This window comes from Thamnophis elegans, chromosome 6 (assembly GCF_009769535.1).
Source record: "Thamnophis elegans isolate rThaEle1 chromosome 6, rThaEle1.pri, whole genome shotgun sequence".
NCBI lineage: Eukaryota > Metazoa > Chordata > Lepidosauria > Squamata > Colubridae > Thamnophis > Thamnophis elegans.
Window position 1 is genome coordinate 78,985,328 of NC_045546.1, and position 21,274 is coordinate 79,006,601.

At 43.0% G+C, this 21,274-nt stretch overlaps 1 protein-coding gene across 1 annotated transcript in view; it reads left to right on the forward strand.

Moving 5' to 3' along the window:
• Positions 1 to 16,950: 16,950 nt before the first annotated feature.
• ANKRD33B (ankyrin repeat domain 33B) overlaps positions 16,951 to 21,274 on the forward strand; it is a 34,937-nt gene continuing 30,613 nt past the window's right edge. The window contains 5 exon segments of the mRNA XM_032220459.1: positions 16,951 to 17,235; positions 17,237 to 17,344; positions 17,346 to 17,381; positions 17,383 to 17,422; positions 18,776 to 18,786. Coding sequence (XP_032076350.1) covers positions 16,951 to 17,235; positions 17,237 to 17,344; positions 17,346 to 17,381; positions 17,383 to 17,422; positions 18,776 to 18,786 — 480 coding nt within the window.

Sequence of the window (21,274 nt, forward strand, 5' to 3'; positions counted from 1 at the left end):
ATATACTGGTAAATTAATATAATTTTACATTCTCAGTTTTATATATTTTAATAGCAATAGCACTTATCCTTATGTACGGCTTTACAGTACTTTACAGCGCTCTCTAATCAGCATATTGCCCCCAACAATTTGGGCCCTTATTTTACCCACTTCCGAAGGATGGAAGGCTGAGCCAGCCTTGAGCCTGGTGAGATTTGAACTGCCAAATTGCAGGCAGCCGGCAGGCAGCAGATTTAGCATGTAATGCTGCACCCTAATCACTGTGCCACCCACCAGTGGTGGGATTCAGCCAGTTTGCACCTATTCGGGAGAACCGGTTGTTAACTTTCTGAGCAGTTCAGAAAAACGGTTGTTGGAAGAAATCTCATTTTGTTTTTTTCCCACTTTACAGGGCTAATCCTGTAAGGAAGGCAGGAAGGAAACATTCTGGTGTTGTTCTAGCCTAATCTTTATTGCCCTGCTTACAGAAATCGCCTCTCCGGTTAACCCTTATTGCATTGTAACAGCTAAGGCGAAGTGCCCATCGAAGTGAGTGATGATGAGTTGGCCACACCCACCCAGTCACATGACCACCAAGCCACGCCTACCCAGCTGGTCATTAGGGCAGAGAACCGGTTGTTAAATTATTTGAATCCCACCACTGCACCACACATATTACTTATGTCCTTTTATAATTAACATATTTAGATCATTCAGTGTAAAATATGGCCATGATTTTATAGGATTATTTTGTGTTTTAATTCATATACTCTAAATTTACGTAAATAATTTTATATTTAGCATATTTTACGCTATCAGTATTCATTTTTTTAATTCCTATTTTAGCGTAATTGTTAGTAGTAGCATGCTGGCCTATGACCGAAAGCAATAAGAGAAATAAATTATGGAAGTAGTAAAGCATCTGTGAGAATAAATTGAATGCTTAGCAGGTGGTTTAATTTTCGAGCAAGGAAAGGATGTGTAAAAGAAGTGGCTTGGTTATATATAAGGAATCGATGATCAATGTATGGTAAAACAAAAATGTGAAGGGAGAATGAATGGGTGGGGAGGAAGGAGACAACTGAGAAACCTATGTATGTTGGATAAAGCTGATGGAATCCTAAAGAGAAAGAGGTGAGCTGTTTAAAAAACGAAAAGCAACATATGCTTTGATGTCCTGGAATCAAAAATAGTTTGCAAGAAAAGAATGAAAAGGTAGAATGAATGGTAGGGGTTGGCAACTTCCAAAGATCAGATACAACTTGCCATTTGTAAATCATTCAGTTCTAATGGATTAACTGGAGAGGCGGTTACCCCAAAAGAAATATATTTACCTGGCCTCTGAGAGAGAAGGGTGGGCTCCCTGTTTCCTCAGGTGGGCATTTTGGCAACAGCTTCATCAGCCAATTTGGTGCAAATAGAGCAACAAGCCCCTGGAAATAGTCGGGGGCGCAGTGGCCTCTGATGCTGACTCTGATCGAGGTTGCTGATCAGTGGTAGGATTCAGCCAGTTCACACCTATTCGGGAGAATGGGTTGTTAACTTTCTAAGCAGCTAAGGCGGAGCGCCCATCGTCGTGAGTGACATTGAGTTGGCCACACCCACCCAGTCACATGGCCATTGAGCCACGCCAACCCAGCTGGTCATTAGGGCAGAGAACCGGTTGTTAAAATTATTTCAATCCCACTACTGTTGCTCATCCTTGTGAGTGGCGTTGGTGTAAAGTAGTTTGAGCTTGATTTCTTATATCATTTTTTTTGGGGGGGAGGGGGTCACTACTCAATATTAGTCCCTGTTTTTCAGCTCAAAAGAGAACAATATGACGGATAGGTATTTGCTTTTTTTCCTGTTTCCAGAAGCCGTGCTAATAAATGTTTAACAACGGGCACTATTACCTTTAAAGCCCTACATGGCTTAGGATCTGGATATCTACGAGATTGTCTTCTGCCACATACCTCCCAGCGTCCGATAAGATCTCACAGGATGGGCCTTCTCCGGGTGCCGTCGACTAGACAATGTCGTCTGGCGGCTCTTCGGGGGAGGGCCTTCTTTGTAACTGCCCCAGCCCTATGGAACGATCTACCCCCAGAGATCCGGACCCTCCCCACTCTCTCGGCCTTCCAAAAGTCTATTAAGACCTGGCTATTCCGGCAGGCCTGGGGCTGTTGACCTCTTGAATGAGGTCCATCCCCACTAAGGTTGAGTGCATGTTGTGTCTTTTTAACTTGCTTTGTCTTTCTATTTTTAAATTTTTAGTATCCTTTTAAATGGTTTTTATGTAAGCCGCCCGGAGTCCTTCGGGATTGGGTGGCATATAAATTTATTAAACATTAACATTAAACATTAACATTCCACCATGTGCCACCAGCTGCAAAACGGTTGATCAGCACATTAGGTGTCATGACTCAGCTGTGCTCTCAAGCAATTTATGAAGTTCCTGAAAATTTAACAACTGGCTCTCATGGGCCTGCTCATGCTGGATTATTGTAATGCGCTCTACATGGGGCTGCCCTTGAAGAGTGTTCGAAGACTCCAGTTAGTCCAGAACGCAGCCGCGTGAGCGATTGTGGGTGCACCCAGGTACACTCACGTTACACCTATCCTCCGCGAGCTGCACTGGCTACCCATTAGTCTCCGAATCTGCTTCAAGGTGCTGGTCGCTACCTATAAAGCCCTACATGGCATCGGACCTGGGTACCTGAGAGACCGCCTCCTGCCGATTACCTCCCTCAGGCCAAATAGATCTCACAGGTTAGGTCTCCTCCGGATTCCATCTGCCAGCCAATGTCGGCTGGCGACTCCCCGGGGGAGAGCCTTCTGTGTTGCAGCTCCAGCCCTCTGGAATGATCTCCCTGTCGAGATCCGGACCCTTACGACACTCCCGGCCTTCCGCGAAGCCACCAAGTCCTGGCTGCTCCAGCTGGCCGGGGGGCCTGTGAAACATCCAGCTCCAGGGAAATTGTGAATGTTGGCTTTTGTTTTTAAATATGTTGTCTTTGTCTAGTTTTCCCCTCTCCCTTGTCTATTGTGAGCTGCCCGGAGTCCTCCGGGAGTGGGCGGCATACAAGACAAATAAATAATAATAATAATGCCACTGCTTCGGGTCTAGTCTAGTATTTCATCTCATGGGCAATAATTCTAATCCTAATCCTATTCTTATCCCAAGGATGATCATCCCAAATTCTTTGTATTATTCGTCTCAACATCATCATTTCAGTCCATGATGAAATCCTTTCACCCCCTGAGCTATTTATTCAAGGGCAACTCTAGCATCTCAGCCTAAAGCTTGTCTTTCACGTCTTTCATGTAGAATTGCCTTTAAAAAGCAAAGTTTGGCATTTCCAAATGAAATCTTTAAGCCAGTTCAGAAATGGTTCTGAATCTATATTTACGGTGTTTTATACAGCACCAGCTGAGCCAATTTTTAGCTGGCTTGGCTGAGGCTCATTTCAGACTGCAGTAAAACTGGGGTTTCTTTTTTAGTTGAAATGATACAGCTCTGCAGAGCTTCTGGGTTTTTTTTTTTTTTGTCTTGGGAAATCTTTCCTCAGCGCAGTTCTCTTTGAACTGTTCTGTAGAGGTTTAGCTGGCATAGCATTATTCTATCCTGTCAACGAAAGTGAAAATAATCATGACTGGCTTTCAGCTAGTTTGAAAGATGAGTATACGTGGAAATTCCCCTCAATTGGCACAAAATGCTGTAATGTAGGGCAATTGCCTTTTCTGAGAAAGTTTCTTCAATATTGTGCACCTTACAAAAACACCGGTTTCTCTTTTATTTCTACCAACAAAGCAACGTTTCAAATGCTAAATAGATTTAGAATCAACATTTTATAACTGTTCTACCTTAATCCTTCACAATTGTATGAGTTAGGTCCTTGCTTTCTATTTAATTTCCAGTGGAATTGTAATTTGTTTCCAAATTCAGTGGAATTGATTTCAATTGGTGAAGATACAGATAGCTCTTATTGCAGAATACTGTATCATATCTGTGAATGTTTGGGTGGTAATAATGAAATACGTAACTGATAAACTGAAAAGCAGTGGCACATCGAAAAAATATGTAAATAGAAGAGAACAGGTGTGAATTCTAAATCCTATATAAGGAAATCTGCAGATCTACAATATAGACTGCACAAACATTAAAAGTCTGCTGAGAATCATTTATTCAAACCCACAAAATACTATTTACATGTTCAAATTAATGTTATGCTTTTCATTACCTGAAAACTGGAAACAATTTGTAGTAAGAATAAAGCTAGCTTTCTGCCTGGAAAGAAATTGTTATTCTTTTTTCAGAATTAATTACTCATGAGGATAATTAATTTCTGTTCTTGTTTAATTGTTTTACAGTAGCCACTGAAAAATATATTAAAGATTCTTTGCTACTTCAGAATAATATTTATGCTCTTGTAATTTCCCAAATGGAGATGCAGCAGATGTAGGCAAAGCAATTGACAAATGAACAGAATTGGCCACATCTGGAAATGTTACCCCCCACATCTCTCAAGGGATTTGTTTTCTGAAAGCAAAACAGTAATCTGCATTGGAGTTCCTCCTAGTAGCACTCCAAGTGCAGATAAGTTCCAGACATTTAAGAGATTGAATTAAAAAGGAGTTCATAGAGAAACCTGAAATTTGATCCACTTGAAAGAGTTATCAAGATCCTCATTGAGCTATAAGAGTTTAGCAGAATACAGTAATACGTAACGAGACAATAGGTTGCCTAATAGTTGATTAATAGAACATTTTGAAAAATCTCTTCGAAGAGAAAACTAAACATTGAAAAAATACACCATTGAGTCCAAACATTTGATAGAAAAGAATCAACAGCTATGACTTGAATCTTAAGAAAAATGCTAGTTATTATGTCATTATTGTTTCCCCAAAACCTGCTTTTGAAGATTGTGGCTTCTTGGAACGAATAAAATTTGTTTGATTTTCCTCCAAATAAAGATTGCCATGCTATTGTTTAGACATAATAAATTATTCCTAACTCCAGTGATTCAGAGAGATCATCTTCTTTACTGGTCATGAATGGGTAAAGTTGAGAAAAAATGAAATAATTTAGCAATAGCAATAGCAGTTAGACTTATATATCGCTTCATAGGGCTTTCAGCCCTCTCTAAGCGGTTTACAGAGTCAGCATATTGCCCCCAACAACAATCCGGGTCCTCATTTCACCCACCTCGGAAGGATGGAAGGCTGAGTCAATCTTGAGCCGGTGAGATTAGAACCGCTGAACTGCAGATAACAGTCAGCTGAAGTGGCCTGCAGTACTGCACTCTAACCACTGCGCCACCTCGGCTCTAATTTGTATAATGTAGCCTTCTAGGTCCTGTAAATGAAGTTATATTAAGTCATAGTCTCAATTGTTCCTCTCACCTTTGGGTTTTAAATAAATCTCATATAGTTAAGCAAAGTCAAGCTTTATTTTAACAAACCCTGAAACACAGGAAATCTGATTGGCAAAGCACTACATGCACCTCTCTCAGGAGACTATAAGATCGTTCTTCAATTAGTAGTCTCAGAAGGACAGTTCCCAAGAAATAGTAATGAGAAAAGTAACTCTTGACCCCAGTTTGATGTGGTAACAAAATGTTTAACTTTTACATACAGAAATAACAAAAAACTAAAGTTTCCAATACAGTCAAAATAAGTTAGAAATTTGTTGTGACTCAGCAGAAGTTTGCTGTGAGTTGAGTCGGGATGCAGGAATAACAATGCAGCTGGGGCTCATTAGTGTCGTCTTCTGGAGATAAAAGGACGGATGGTGCCACGCCCCTGGTTGCAGAAGTCAATGTTCGTCGTTCGTTTATGGAGAATTCAGTTCCGATCCTGTTTGAGTTTGTGAGACACTTGGAGAAGTGAATTTGCTTCTTGAAAACTTGGTGCTGTGAGAGCTTTGTTTTTGCATTCTGTTATCTTCTTGCCAGAGACTTTATTTATGTTTATTTTGGGCTCGCAGCCAGCGTGAGCCGAGGCTGATAAAGTTCTTTCCTTTTAAGTCTGTCTGCCTGTCGTCTTTGAACGAGCGAAGAAGGGAGGAGGGACAGAACAGAAATTGAACATCAACACCCCTGGATTCCGAAGTGAAGTCCTCTACTGTTCCTTAATTTTGTCCTGGATTTTCTGGGATAATTCCAGACATTTATCATAGTTTTTTGGGTGGGATGAAACTCCCAATTTCTTATTCTGTGTTCCTGGAATTCCACTTTCTTTTAAGGACCCACATTTTCTTTGCAGGAAAGTGGGAAGGATTGAAGAAGCCAGATTTGGGGCAAGGGCTGGATGAGTGCATATTAAAGATCATATGTGAGAGATATTGATTCACATGCAATTCACAAATTGCAGCCTGCAATTTGAAAGCCTGTCAGAACCGCAGAAGTGTACGTGGGTGTGAAAGCACGCATACTCATGCGCTCCAAAGCCAAATCAAAGACGTATTTCAACATAGGAGACTTTGTGAGGCTGTGAATAGTTACAATGATCATGCAATTCTCTTTCAAGGAACAAAGTAGTTTGCACAATCAATGGAATGTTGTTGTTGTGGTTGACCTTAACATTTCTCCTATTGGGTTGTAGTTTAGAGTTTAGAGTTTTATTAGAATTTGTAGGCCACCCTTTTCCCTGAGGGGACTCAGGGCGGCTCACATAAAACCGGGAAAGGGGAATACAGACATCAAGATAGAATAGTTCCACTGGTTTTGTACTGCATTTACTAAGTTCACACAGCAAAAGTTTTTAATGCACGATGTGATGAGAGAGTCTGATGCTGATTAGAGCTGATATGGAGTGATGGTCCCAAGGTCACCCGGCTTGATTTTGTGCCTAAGAGAAGAGTAAAACCTAGGTCTCTCCACTTGTACACCAGCACAAGCCACTACACCATGCTGGCTCTCTCACAACCTGTGGAATGCCTAGTATTTACTCCTAGGAGAACTTTGCATGGGTTGAAAAAAGCGTGACCCGACAAATGCGCGCCTGACAAAAGCGCGCCGACAAAACTGCGGCACTAAAACCACAACGTCATCAACGTGATGTCATCAACGTGCTGACAACAGCGCGCTGACAGAAACGCGATTTAAGTTAAGGTAAGGATTAGGTTTAGGGTTAGGTTTAGGGTTAGGTTTAGGTTTAGGTTTACAGCGCGCTTCTGTCGGCGCGCTGTTGTCGGCGCACTTCAGCGCTTATTCGTTGGTGCGGTTTAGAACTCGCGGTTTTGTCACCGCGGGCGCGCTTTTGTCGTTCGCCCTTTTGTCGGTGAACCGAAAAAAGGATTATTAGCACAGCAAAAGAGCTTTGTGCATTGTGCTGATTTTTTAAGGGAACGTGCAGTTATTAAATTACATAAAATTTATATTCTGACCCTAATAAAATATATGGGTCCTTTTTTAAAAGCTGCCTCTTCACTTGGAAGGATCCCCCTTCCCCAGTCCTCCCCACAGGCCTGTTATAGGAAGAAGCAAATACAGTTTGTAGTCAGCTGGGTGTTCATGAAATAAACATATTCTGCAGTAATTATTTTAATTAATGTTAGAAATTGTCTTATTGCTGAGCCTTTTTGAGGGATCAGATATCCTTGAAATTCTATAGTAGTGTTGGAAGTTCAATCTGGTCCATATCTTATTCCAAGCCAGGAGAAAAATGCAGGGAATAATAAGTTTGAGACAGGCTGCAGTTGGAAAGGCTTTCTGTTTCTGCTTCTTGGCCCAGTAACAACAGTGACAAGAGCATGGGTTCCTGTGGGAAGCTGGCAAATTAGGGTTGAGAGTTAGTGAGTTTTTATATGTTTTTGAGTCCTTCGTTATGGTGTGTTGCTATCTATATTAAAATGTGTTCTGTGTTCTTTAGACTGGATGTAGTATTTTAATTGTCGTTGGTAAGATTTTCTATTGTGGCAGGAGTATTGTTGGACAAGAGTTTGCCAATTTCCATTAATTTTCTTCTCTTCCTCAGTTACAGCTCCAATATATCCTGTGCAGTGGTGGGTTTCAAAAATTGTTCGAACCTACTCTGTGGGTGTGGCCTCCTTTGTGGGAGTGGCTTGTCACCCATGTGACTGGATGGGAGTGGCTTGCTGCCCATGTGATCGGATATGAAGTTATGAATTAGTACTTAGGTTGGTCCAAGTACCTATTCAGAAACTCTGGCATTGAAGCATGCAAGTCTTAAAGCTGTCAAGTTACAAGATCCTTGCACCCCTAACCCTTTAGCAGTGGTGGGTTTCAAAAAAATTTGGAACCTCTTCTGTAGGTGTGGCCTGCTTTCCGGGTCCACTGGTGGAACCTCTTCTAACCGGTCCGGTAGATTTGACGAACCGGTTCTACCGAATAGGTGCAAACTGGTAGGAACCCACCTCTGATCCTGTGGTATGTTTTTCTGAACAGTGCTTCTCAAGAACAGATGTAAGCAAAAATACAAGGTTGAAAGAAAGGAGGCAGAAAAATAATAATTATTTTACTAATTTAACATCATTAAAATATTCTGTATATACCTAAATCCTATTTGGAACTCAGCGGGAGTTACTTGAGTAAATAAATTAAGAATTGCACTGTGAAAGTAGTCTATTACTTGAATATTTTATTAAATTATATATCTGATTTTTGAGAGGCATTTTGATGTAGGGGTTAAGGCATCTGCTAAAATCTGGAGACTGGGAGTATCACCTTAGACACAAAATCAGCTGAGTGACTTATATTAGTCAATCTCTCTGGGCCCTAAGAAGGAAGCAATGTCAAATCACTTCTGAAAAATATTCCAAAGAAAACTGCAGGGATTTGTCCAGGTAGCTGTGAGAACTGGACATAATTGAATAGAAGAGAGAGAAAAAAAGTCAATACTGTACATGTAGTGGCCGACTTCAAAAAATGACACTTTTTACTTTAAAATCTTAAACGTGATTAGAATGTGTGGGGCCTTTGAGATTAGGAAAACACGCAAATAACTAGAAAAGGTAAACATGGAATTGTCATGTTGACAGAAATAATTATGTTAGTTAAAGATATTTTGGGTTTCACCACATGAAAATAAAAGTGGGTTACAAATCTAATAGCATACTTGTAATTTTTAAATAATATATAGTAACTAGAACATACTATCTGAATAGCCTGTATATATAATTTAAAAAATGAAGGCAGAAACAGTTCCACAGCCCTGTTTGCATGCTATCAGATTTAGCTAGAATGAACTGCTTTCTAGCAGAATTATTTGAACAGCTATTTGTTTGCTAACAGATTTTCAGAAAATTTGCATCATTAACATCAAGATTTATTGAAATATATTCCATCAAATAGATTTTGAAATGCACTATTAAATAAGACATTTAATTATGGGAATCTCATTTAATGTATTAGGTTAGGCGTTCATTTAATTGTTAAACATATGTCTCCCTTGAAGGCATTTATAGAATTATATTGATCAAACAACTCTCCCATTCAGTTGGTAGATGTGGTTTGATTTACCGTATTTTTCAGTGTATAAGACACACTCCCCGCACAAAAAAGTGGGTGGAAATGTTTGTGCGTTTATACAGTGAATATTGCCAAAGCTCCGCCCACCCTCACGCCCCTACCCTTTGGCCTCTGCCTCCCAGCAATTTGCCTCCTTGCAGCAAACAGCCTGATTTACCACGAGCAGCTGATTTGCAGCTGGATCTGCCTCCTGGAATACCGCCTATCAGCTGTTCCAGGCTGCGGGGATTGCCACTGCCCACCGCCGCTGCCGCCTCCATGTGCCCCATTTTTGGCCGATGGGCATTCCATTTTCGGGCCTCCATGTGCCCCATTTTCAGCCTTCATGTGCCCCATTTTCAGCCTCCACGCACCCCATTTTTGGCCCATTCCAGGTGGCGGGGATCACCACTGCTGCGTATCCCTGCTTCCTCAAACAGGTTGAAAATGGGATGCGCTGAGGCCAAAAACGGGATGCGCGAAGACCGAAAACGGGGCGCACAGAGGCAGCAATAGGGGGCGGTGATCCCCGCAGATGGAACAGTTGATTGGCAATATTCTGGGAAGCAGATCCAACCGCCAATCAGCTGCTTGTGCTAAATCAGGCTGTGCTGAAGCTGACAGAGGCTGTTTGCTACAAGGAGGCAAATTACTGGGAGGCAGAGGCAGATTTTTTTTTCTTGTTTTCCTCCCCAAAAGCTAGGTACGTCTTATAGTCCGGAGCATCTTATAGTCTGAAAAATACGGTACTTAAAGAAAAAATAGAAACAAAAATTTTATCAAAAAACTGTAGCTAGATAGTACTCCTTTGTGTGCCTTCAAGTCACTTACAACTCCTGGTAAAAAGTCCAGGCAAACCTTCTACATTCACGGATCACAAAATAAACGTTTGGGAAATGTGATCATCCAATATTCCAATACAATTCCCCATACATTATTAACTTTGTTAGCGTCTGTTCTGAATTCATGTTGTTTGGCAAGATGATTATTATATCTGCATTTATCTATAATTTCCGATAGTCTCCCTGTTTAAAGGCCTTTTCATTAAAATCAGCACCAAAATATTAAAAATTAAGTATTTTATGTACCCCTTGCCAATTTTTAGAACAAATGTACTGGTCCAGTGTTGCAAATGTGTATTTAGAATCAGTAAATGCATTTAAGGCTTAGGTCATTATTATAAGTTTTCTGAACGCTAATATTCACATGGCTATCTGTATTATCCTACACCTTTCAATGAAACCTCTTTTGGGCCTCTGATTTGGCCTTATTTTTTGAATCAATTTACTGCCTCAGGCATTTTACACAATCCAATTATAGAACAAAAATAACAGTGCTGCAAATATTAATTAATGCAATTTATGTATTGTTATACTGATGGTTCCATGCAGAATTAATCTTCCAAAGGTCCCCTGGAAAACTCATGTTTTCACAAGCTTCTGATGAAAGAAATGTCCTTCTGGGTTCGGCTCCAAGTGTGGAAAAGGACACTGGAGACATGGAGGCTGCTTGGAAAGATGGTTTATTGGTGGACAGGACCACATGGCTTGAGCCCTGAACAGAAAAGGGGATCACATGCTTCAATGTTGGTGGAGAAGAAGTGAAGGGCTGAGGGAGGGGCTTGCTAGGCTTTTTATAACCTGTTCAGTCCCAACTCTCTGTTTCCTGTTCCTGTATAAGAAATGTATTCTGATTGGTTGTCAGACTCCCATGGGGCCATGCAGCGGCAACTCTCTAGGCTGTGTTTTGAATCCAGGTTTGGTTGCGTTCTCAGATGCCATGTGGTCAGTTGGGTAAAGTTCCTTAATCCCATCCCCCTGCAGCTGAAGTCTTTATTATGTAAAGTAGACTAGCTTGGCCTTCTTAATGGCCCATTGACAAAGTGGGGATGGGCAGGAAGCTACAGGCAGCTATTCTGTCTTTTAAAACATGTTTCTTTCTTTTCACATCCAGAGAAATATTCTGCCTTTCCAATATTTCCTAGGATATTTTACTTTTCTGGGAGAGGGCCGGGGGATAACTTCCTACACTTCTGGAAGTCCACGAGAATAGGAGCCACCCTCCCAAATATGGCAGACTCTTCTGAAGTTGGAGTCTACAGAGAACATTCACCATTCAGACCTTAAGATTCTCAAGAAACAGCTAACTGTTGGGAAGCAGAGATAGGACAGGACTCAGATAGTGACCAGGGTCTGGCTGGCTAACGAGCAGGGAGCATGGGGAGACAGCCTGTTGAGTTATCAAGCTGAACAGGAAAAGACAAAAGGCTTAGGAAGCAAGTGGACCCAGCCTCCTAAATTGAGAAGGCTGCTATTGACCTCCTAGTAGACCAGTTTGGGAATTGTTGGCCTGACGTGTTGAATCTTCACCCAAGTACTGATTTTCCCCCACATTCCCTTTGAAATCAGTTGTGATTATATTCCATCAAATATTTTGGTTTGGTTTGGTTTCAAGGCGATACTGATTTCAAGGGGATACTGATTAAATGCCAATAGGCCCAGGGTACCTGTGAGACCACCTACTGCCACCGGTAGCCTCCCACCGTCCAGTGCGATCCCACAGAGTTGGCCTCCTCAGGGTGCCGTCGGCCAGACAGTGTCGGCTAGCGACCCCCCCAGGGGGAGACCCTTATCTGTGGGAGCACCTTCCCTCTGGAATGAGCTGCCCCCGGAGCTTCGTATAATCCCCGACCTCCGGTCCTTCCGACGCGCCCAAAAAAGTTGGCTTTTCCAGCAAGCCAGCCTGGCCTGAACAAAACAAAATAAATTATTGATCACTGTTAATTTTAATTCGAATTTTTTTTTAAAAAAATGTCATTGTCAATTTTAATTGGGTTTGGGATATTCTATTTAATTTTTTTTTAACTTTTGTATTATGTGTTTCTTTTAAGGTTGTATGCTGCCCTGAGTCCTTGGGAGAAGGGCGGCATATAAATCTAATAAACCTAAACCAATAATTGTCCAATATCAGTTCAGCAACTTTTTGAATATTAATCATTAAAATGCAGCATTGCTTTGCGCGTATTAGTGGGAATTGCTTTCTGTCATTCCCGAGCAGCAGAGAAAATAAGCTTCTATGCCAGTTTGCGGGGAAAAACCTACCTACTGGATTACTGACAGACACTGTACTAAAGATAGATCATTCAAATTCAGCATGAGTAGAACAGATTACTGGAATTTAAGACGATAATCCTATTAAATAGCTGTGCTTGAAACAACTATCTTGCAACAAAGCCATTTGTTCCCTCTTAAGTTTTTAATCAGACGGTTTGTCTTTCAGAAAAGTTCCACATGCTTCTAGCTTCTTTATTGTTTTAATTTAAAAAACGCTACAAGGCACATGAACTCTGTTCTAGCTTCTTTATCAGGCTTAATGAAGAATTAACCTTTCCACAATAAAAGCCATGATTTAAAGCCTTTATTACTTCAGATGTGACTACATTATATGTTACTTTCTGGGAAGAGTGATTACAATTAGCAGGTGGATTTTTCCACTCCTTAAACTTCTTAGCCACCTATTTTAAACATTTGGAGTTGTATCCATAAACGTGCAGGCATTCGTATGCCGTCCCAGTTTAGCCATTCTCTCTGCACATTCCATGGAATCCTTTCAAAATTTTTTTAATTAACCCTTTTAACCCTATTTTAAATCTTTTGCTGCTTGTTTTTAATCACATTTGCTGTCCCGAGTGCGAGGCTAACAGATTAGCGATATAAAATGTGTTGGCAAATTTCTGCAGTGCGAAGAATGTATGGAGAAGCTTGAGAATTGAAAGTATTGAGAAGTCTTATGGCTGGCCTCTCGGTTACCTTTTTTTTTTTTGTCTGATATACAGCCAGGGCCGGATTTTCCTATAGGCTAACTAGGCTTCAGCCTAGGGCCTCAAGATCAAGAGGGGCCTACATTCAAATTGTTAGCAAAATTAAAATTACACTATTCTAAAAACAGTGAACACTAAAACACTGAACCGAAAATAAGGAGAAATTCTACACATATGACTAATAAACAAACATAAAAATGTATTGGTTAAGATCGTTCCAGTGCCGTGGCAGTTGGGGAGCCCGCACACGTTCCCGGCACCAGCGGTCGGGCGAGAGGTGCGGCGCTCCCAGTAGCCGCCCCATCGACGCGGAGCCCACCAGCGACAGGCAGGTGAGGGCGAGGGGACCGAGCCGGGCAGCTGAGCGCAGCAGGGGAGGCGGCTGGCCTCGCTGCCTTTGCCGCAGAGCAGAGCCGCCCTCCGTCGGGAGGCCAGCTATATATATGATATATATTGATATATATCACAGTAATGATGTATTTTATTGTCTCTCACGTAATTTACAAACTTAAAAATGGGAGGTGAAAGGGCCTCATAAGTGGAATAGCCTAGGGCCTCTTTTCATCTAAATCCGGCCCTGCATACAGCCTCTCCGTACTAACCTGGATTATAGCTGCACGTAAATCGGTTTGCAAAAATGTGCCTGATGTCAACATGCTAAACTCGAGTTTTATCTTCTGCTGATCCGATTAGGAGTCGTGATTGCAGGAGTTTTCCGAATGTGTCAGTCTCTGCCCTCTCCTGCCCTCTTCCTCGTTGTGCAATAGGATTCCTATTGCAATGTTGTACAATAGGATTGATCGGTGGCTGTATTGGTAATTGCTGCCTCTTTTTTATCGACCTTAAATGGATAAAGGAGGTTACAAAACAATGCAAAATTATTTGAAGGTGTTGGAAGAAATGTCCTTCTGGGTTGAGCTCCAAGTGGGGGAAAAGACACTGGAGACATGGAGGCTGCTTGGAAAGATGGTTTATTGGTGGACAGGATCACATGGCTTGAGCCCTGAACAGAAAAGGGGATCACCTGCTTCAGTGTTGGTGGAGAAGAAGAGAAGGGCTGAGGGAGGGGCTTGCTAGGATTATAACCTGCTCAGTCCCACCTCTCTGTTTCCTGTTCCCGTGTAAGAAATGTATTCTGATTGGTTGTCAGACTCCCATGGTGCCATGCAGGGGGCTACTCTCTAGGCTGTGATGAGTTCTCAGATGCCTTGTGGTCAGTTGAGTATATCCCTTCCCCCTACAGCTGCAGTGAGGAGAAGTCTTTATTATGTAAAGTGGGCTAGCCTGGCCATCTTAATGGCCCATTAGCTGGGGATGGGCAGAAAGCTATAGCCAACTATTCTGTCTTTTAAAACATGTTTCTTTTCACATCCAGAGAAATATTCTGCCTTTTCAATATTTCCTAGAATATTTCATTTTTCTGGGAGAGGGCTGGGTGATAACTTCCCACCAAGGGAAATGGCGATGTGGAAAAACTGTTCTCAGGATGCCTAAACTTTATGCAACTGGAAATCAGATCGTTTTAAAGTGTATTGTTGTTATTTACTATAGATAGCGTCTGTCGAGTTTCTGCCAATTCTCCATCCCAAGCGAATAGGGATGGGAACCAGCAAGCAAATAATTATTGTTGCTGCTGTTTGCCAGCAAATCACTTGCTTGGGTGATTGGGTTTTTTTTTAACCTCTTCTCAGAAAAACCCCCGACTCTGGAGTTTCCCCTGTTGGAAAAACTCTTGGCAGGCACCTCGTGACATTTTACTAATATTGCCGAAAGCGTCAGCAGATAGGAAGCAGATGTAGCAGCGTAGTGCTTTAAATGCTATCCGATGACTCGGACGAGAATCGTCTTCTTCTTTCTCAAACCCTGGAAAGTTTTTGACGGAATCTTAAATGTGCCTTTGCTTCCAGTTCCAATAGATGTGAGAAGAAATTCCCATCCCCGCTTTTTTAAAAAACTTTTAGACTTTTAACTGCGGGGGTCAGGAAAAGACTTGCTTTTAAAGGCCTTTCGCAGGAGGTGAAGACATTTCCGCGATCTATTATAGGGGGAGGACGGGTAGATTTGATCAGAACTTCAAGAGTCCAGTTTAAATGCACGGGAGAAGTTTTCGGGAAGTCCGAAATCAACAGGACCGAACCCTCCCCCCCTACCGTCCTGTGCTGGGATGATACCCGTGGTGGATTCTCTTCTCCCTTAAAATGCGTTTTCTATTCTGTGTACGGCGTACATGGAAGGACCTTCCCCACCACAGGTCTAATCCAGAGGTAGTCAACCTTTTTACACCTAGGCAAGGCGTTTCATTTTCCATTTGACTATCACAGGTCCTTTGGGCAATCCTAGGGAAATTGTCTTGAATGTTATCATTCCAACATCATTAAACAGATATGGGGACAATATATCTATATCTCTCTATCATCTATCTATCTAATCTATATCTATCTATCTATCTATCTATCTATCTATCTATCTATCTATCTATCTATCTATCTATCTAATCTATATCAGCTATATCTATATCTCTCTATCTCTATCTATCTCTCTATCATCTCTCTATCTATCTTATCTATCTATCTTATCTATATATCTATATCAGCTATATCTCTCTCTATATCTATCTATCTATCTATCTATCTCTATCTATCTATCATCTATCTATCTATCTATCTATCTCTATCTCTATCTAATCTATATATCTCTATCTATATCAGCTATATCTCTATCTCTCTATCTCTATCTCTCTATCATCTATCTATCTATCTATCTATCTATCTATCTATCTATATCTAATCTATATCTATATCAGCTATATCTATATCTATCTATCTATCTATCTCTAATCTATATCTATATATCTATATCTATATCAGCTGTATATCTATCATCTATCTATCTATCTATCTATCTATCTATCTATCTATCTATCTATCTATCTATCTATCTATCATCTATCTATCTACCTACCTACCTACCTACCTACCTACCTACCTACCTACCTACCTACCTACCTATCTATATCTTTTCCATTGCCTTTCCCATCCTGAAACCACTTTTTCTCCAAATTCTGTTCTGACAATAGCTTCTTGTTCACCGTAACAATGCCGAAGAAGAATAATCTGATAATTACAGTATTAACCTTAATATGTTCTACACTGTGGCACAATCTAGAGCAGGGGTATACCCACCGCCCACTTTTGCATCTCTGTTAGTAGTAACATTTTCTAACCGCCCACCGGTTCCACAGTAAATGGTGATTGATAAAGTAGGGAAGTAACTTTACTTTATAAAATTCATAAAGCAGAATTACAGCAAACCCCTACCGCCCACCACGAAAGCGGGTAGGGACCAGGTTGACCATCACTGGTTTAATCTTCTACCATGCTGTGAATTTACCACTGATCTGCCCACCCCGCCTTCTTTACGCACTAGTGCCCCCCCCCCACCCTCCCCGAGATAAGCGTGGCTTTGCTGTGAATGGTCGGGGCTATTCAGCTAAGGTGGGAGGATGACTGGACGTTGCCACCCGAGCCTCATCCTTTCCTGCCGGACCTTCCCTCTGGATCTCCGCGTTGATCCATCCCGATGGATGCAACTGGGCGGGAGGCGCGGGATTAACCCGGCCGCCCTTCGGCTTCGGGAGATCAGCGCCGCAAGGAGGCAAGAGCTCCGGACCTTCGCGCTCCCCTCGGGCGGGAAGCGACGATGGTGCTTCTGTCCGGGGGTCGGAAAGAGGGCCGAGAAAGCCGGAGCCCCGCCGCGGAGAGGCAGCTCCAAGTTGGGTCGCTCGGAGGAGCCCCGGGAGACGAGAAGGCGGAGGGGGGAGAGAGTCCCGGGGGGAGCGGAGGGATTGAGCCAAGCAGCCCCGCCGAGCGAGCGAGCGGAGAGGGCGAGGGGGAGGAGGAGGAGGAGGAGTGGGACGATAAGGACGAGGAGTACGAAGACTTCTCGGATCTCCCGGACACGCGGAGCATCGCTTCAGACGACTCCTTTCTACCCGCCCCGAGAGGAGGACGACGGCGAGGAGGAGGAGGAGGAGGAGGACGGCGAATCGGAACTTCCCGACGGCCAGCAGCCGCTCAGCCTCTTCCGCGCTTGCCTGCACCAACAACGCCGCCGTCGTGCGGGCGCTCATTCCGGCAGGGGCTCCGGGACGAGGACGTGAAGGAGACGGACCGTACAAGCGGGTGAGGGCGCAGCGCTTAGCACTGCCGGGCCTGGGGAGGAGAAGGGAAACGGTGGCTCCGGGGAGCAATTCCACTCCCATCCATTTCACACACACACACCCCTCGTTGCCCTACAATCTTATTGCAATGTGCTCCTTTCCCCGTAAGCCACGAGCGTGTCAGCCTGTCCTTTGGAGCGACCAGAGAAGAAGGAGTGATTGCTTTCTTCCGCCCTCCTCCTCCTCCTCCTCTCCTCCTCCTCCTCCTCCTCTTCCCTCTTTCCTTCCTCTTCCCTCTTCCCTCTTCTCCGTCCCCCGTTCTTTTTTTTTTGCTTCGGGAATATTGTGGCCGCAATTAAAAAAAACATCCCGCACTAACAACTTTTTTCCCCTACAAATCTTTTAACTCTCCATTCCTCCTTGTAGTATATAAGTAGCCCTTGACTTATTAGTTTAGCGAGCATTCAAAGTTGCAGGTACTGAAAGAAAGAAAAACTTAGGACCATTTTCACACTTAAATGACTTGTTGCAGCGTCCCTGGGTTCACAGGATCAAAATTTTGAAGAAAGTAGAGAGGGGGAGAGGGTGGAAAGAAAGAGGTAAGGAGAGGAGGATGGAAAGGAGGAGGAGAGGGTAGGGAGGGGAGAGGAAGAGCGGGAGGAGGAGAAAGTACGGGGAAGAAGGAAGGGAAAAGAGAGGAGAAGGAAGGAAGGAGAGAAGGGAGAGAGGGTGAAAAGAAAGAGTAAGGAGAGGAGGATGGAAAGGAGAGAAAGAGGAGGATAGAGGGTAGAAGGGGAAGAGGAAGAGCGGAGTAGTAGAAAGGTACGGGAAGAAGGAAGGGGAAGGAGAGGAGGAAGGAGGAAGTAGAGAAGGGAGGGAGGGAGAAAGGAAAGGAAAGGAAGAGGGAAGGGAGAGAAAAGGAAGGAGAGAGGGTAGAAGGGAAGAGGAAGATCAGAGCAAAGGAGAGGTAAGGGAAGAAGGAAGGGGAAGAGAGGAGGAAGGAATAAAGTAGAGAAGGGAGAGAGGGCGGAAAGAAAGAGGTAAGGAGAGGAGGATGGAAAGAGGAGGAGAGAGGGGTAGGAAGGGGAAGAGAAGAGCGGGAGTAGGAGAAAGAGGTACGGGAAGAAGGAAGGGAGGAGAGAGGAAGGAGGAAAGTAGAGAAGGGAGGGAGGGAGAAAGGGAGAGGGAAGAAAAAGGAGGAGGGAAGGGAGAGAAAAGAGGAGGAAAGGGCAGGAAGGGAAGAGGAAGAGCAGGAGCAAAGGAAGAGGTAAGGGAAGAAGGAAGGGGAAGGAGAGACGAAGGAAGAAAATAGAGAAGGAGAGAGGGTGAAAAGAAAGAGGGTAAGGAGAGGAGGGATGAAAGGAGGAGGAGAGAGGGTAGAAGGGGAAGAGGAAGAGCGTGAGTAGAGAAAGGTACAGGAAGAAGGGAAGGGAAAAGAGAGGAGGAAGGGAAGAAAGTAGAGAAGGGAGGGAGGGAGGGAGAAAAGAAAGGGAAAATAAGGTGGTGTTATAACAAGAGGAAGGGATGGTAACAAAGCAACCCAAACAGTATATTATAACCTATCAAATAAATAATTAAATGTATCAGAATGATAAATGTATGTAACCAAATGACTGCGTAGGTTGATATGGCTTTTTTTGTCTGTGTGTGTGTGTTGTTGTTGGTTTTTATTCTTTTTATTTTATTATTGTGTGTATGTGTGGTTTATGTAATAAAAATAAAAAAATTAAATTAAAAAAAAAATTTGGACACTTGTTAACTGGTTCCTATTTATGACCATTGCAGTGTCTTGGAGTCCTGTGGTCATATTTTTCCCATCTGACAAGCAGAGTCAATGGGGAAGCCAGATTCACTTAACAATGGTGTTAATTAACTTGACTGCAATGGTTCGTTTCGCAACAGGTGAGAAAGGTCATACAATGGGGCAAAACTATAGCAATAGCAATAGCATTAGACTTATATCCCGCTTCATAGGGCTTCAGCCCTCTCTAAGCGGTTTACAGAGTCAGCATATCGCCCCCAACAATCCGGGTCCTCATTTCACCCACCTCGGAAGGATGGAAGGCTGAGTCAACCTTGAGCCGGTGTGAGATTAGAACCGCTGAACTGCAGATAGCAGTCAGCTGAAGTGGCCTGCAGTACTGCACCCTAACCACTGCGCCACCTCGCACTTAACTTGGTTAGCAATGGAAATTTTCGACTCCGTTGTGCTCCTACCTCAAGCACTGACCAGTACAACCTCCAAACTGCCTTTCCTCCTGCCCACTTTTTCATTCAATGCCTCCTTCATGTATCATAACCAATGGCCCCTTCATTGCCCCCTTTCTTGATTGCATACAGACAACGGCCTCTTCATATTTACAAATTAATAGGGTATGATATGTAGAATTGTGAGTGAATCCATACAGTTGGCAAGAAATAATTCCCACTCTTGTGAAACAGAACAGATGAAACAGGTAATCCATCCAAAAGGAAGGAGGCCAAATTCTCCATTAAGTATGGCAACACAAAAAATTAAAAACTAAGCATATTTGAACATTATAATATAGATAAGAGTAGTTTACGATTCATCATACAATAGTTGCTGAAATTAGTTGGTGCTGCGTTTCAACTTTCTTCAATACAGACAATCCTCGACTTGCGAACACAATTGAACCCAAAATTTATGTTGTTAGTGAGTCATTTGTTAAGTGAGTTTTGCCCCATTTTGTGACTTTTCTTGCCCCAGTTGTTAAGTGAATCACTGCAATTAGTAAGTTAGTAACTCGGTTCTTAAGTGAATCTGGTTTCCCCATTGACTTTGCTTTGGCAGAAGGTCATTAAAGGGGATCACGTGACTTTGGGACACAGCAACGGTCAGAAATATGAACCAGTTGCCACGGATATGAATTTTGATCACACGATCATGGAGACGCTGCAAAGGTCATAACTCTGAAAAAAGGCCATAAGTCACATTTTTAATGCAGTTGTAAATTGAATGGTCACTAAACAGGGATGTAAGTTGACGACTATTTGCGCTATTCTCAGTTTTTGGATTTCAAAGTTCATCTAAACCAGTGTTTCTCAACCTTAGCGACTTTAAGTCCTGTGGACTTCAAACTCCCAGAATTCCCCAGCCACCTGGTGGCCAACCAGCCTCTGTGCGCCCTACTCGGAGTCGGAACCCTGACAAGCGTCCTTCACCTCCTCCAGAGCTGACTCAGAGGGCCCTCGCTGTCGGAGTCTGGTGGCAGCTCCAATGGTAACTGCTGGGCCACAACAGAACCCTACCATTAAACCATTCTGTAGAAGAACCATGTATTCATCTGCCCTCCAGTTCAGATTAGCATTAGCAGCAGTTAGACTTATATACCGCTTCATAGGGCTTTCAGCCCTCTCTAAGCGGTTTACAGAGTCAGCAAATCGCCCCACAGTCTGGGTCCTCATTTCACCCCACCTCGGAAGGATGGAAAGGCTGAGTCAAACTTGAGCCGGTGAGATTAGAACCGCTGAACTGCAGATAACAGTCAGCTGAAATGGGCCTGCAGTACTGCACCCTAACCCGGCGCCACCTCGGCTCCATGTCCCCCTAGCTTACACTCCATATTTCTTCTTCGTCTAGGGTTCTCTGCCTCTTCTGTGTCTTCCCAATCTTTAGCTCCATTCCATGTGACTTTACTTCTGAATTGATTCGTTGCACATTTTTTGCCTCTTTGTGAAAACTATTCAGCTGCCCGAGCAAGTGAATTCCGTTGTAACCACGTCACATCGACTAGCTAATCAATTTAAGAGGCTTTATTGTAACAGCAATACAATATAAATGCGGCAGGAAAGCCCCGCATAGTGATTTTTACTCTCATAATTCTCACGTATTCTGCTCAGGCT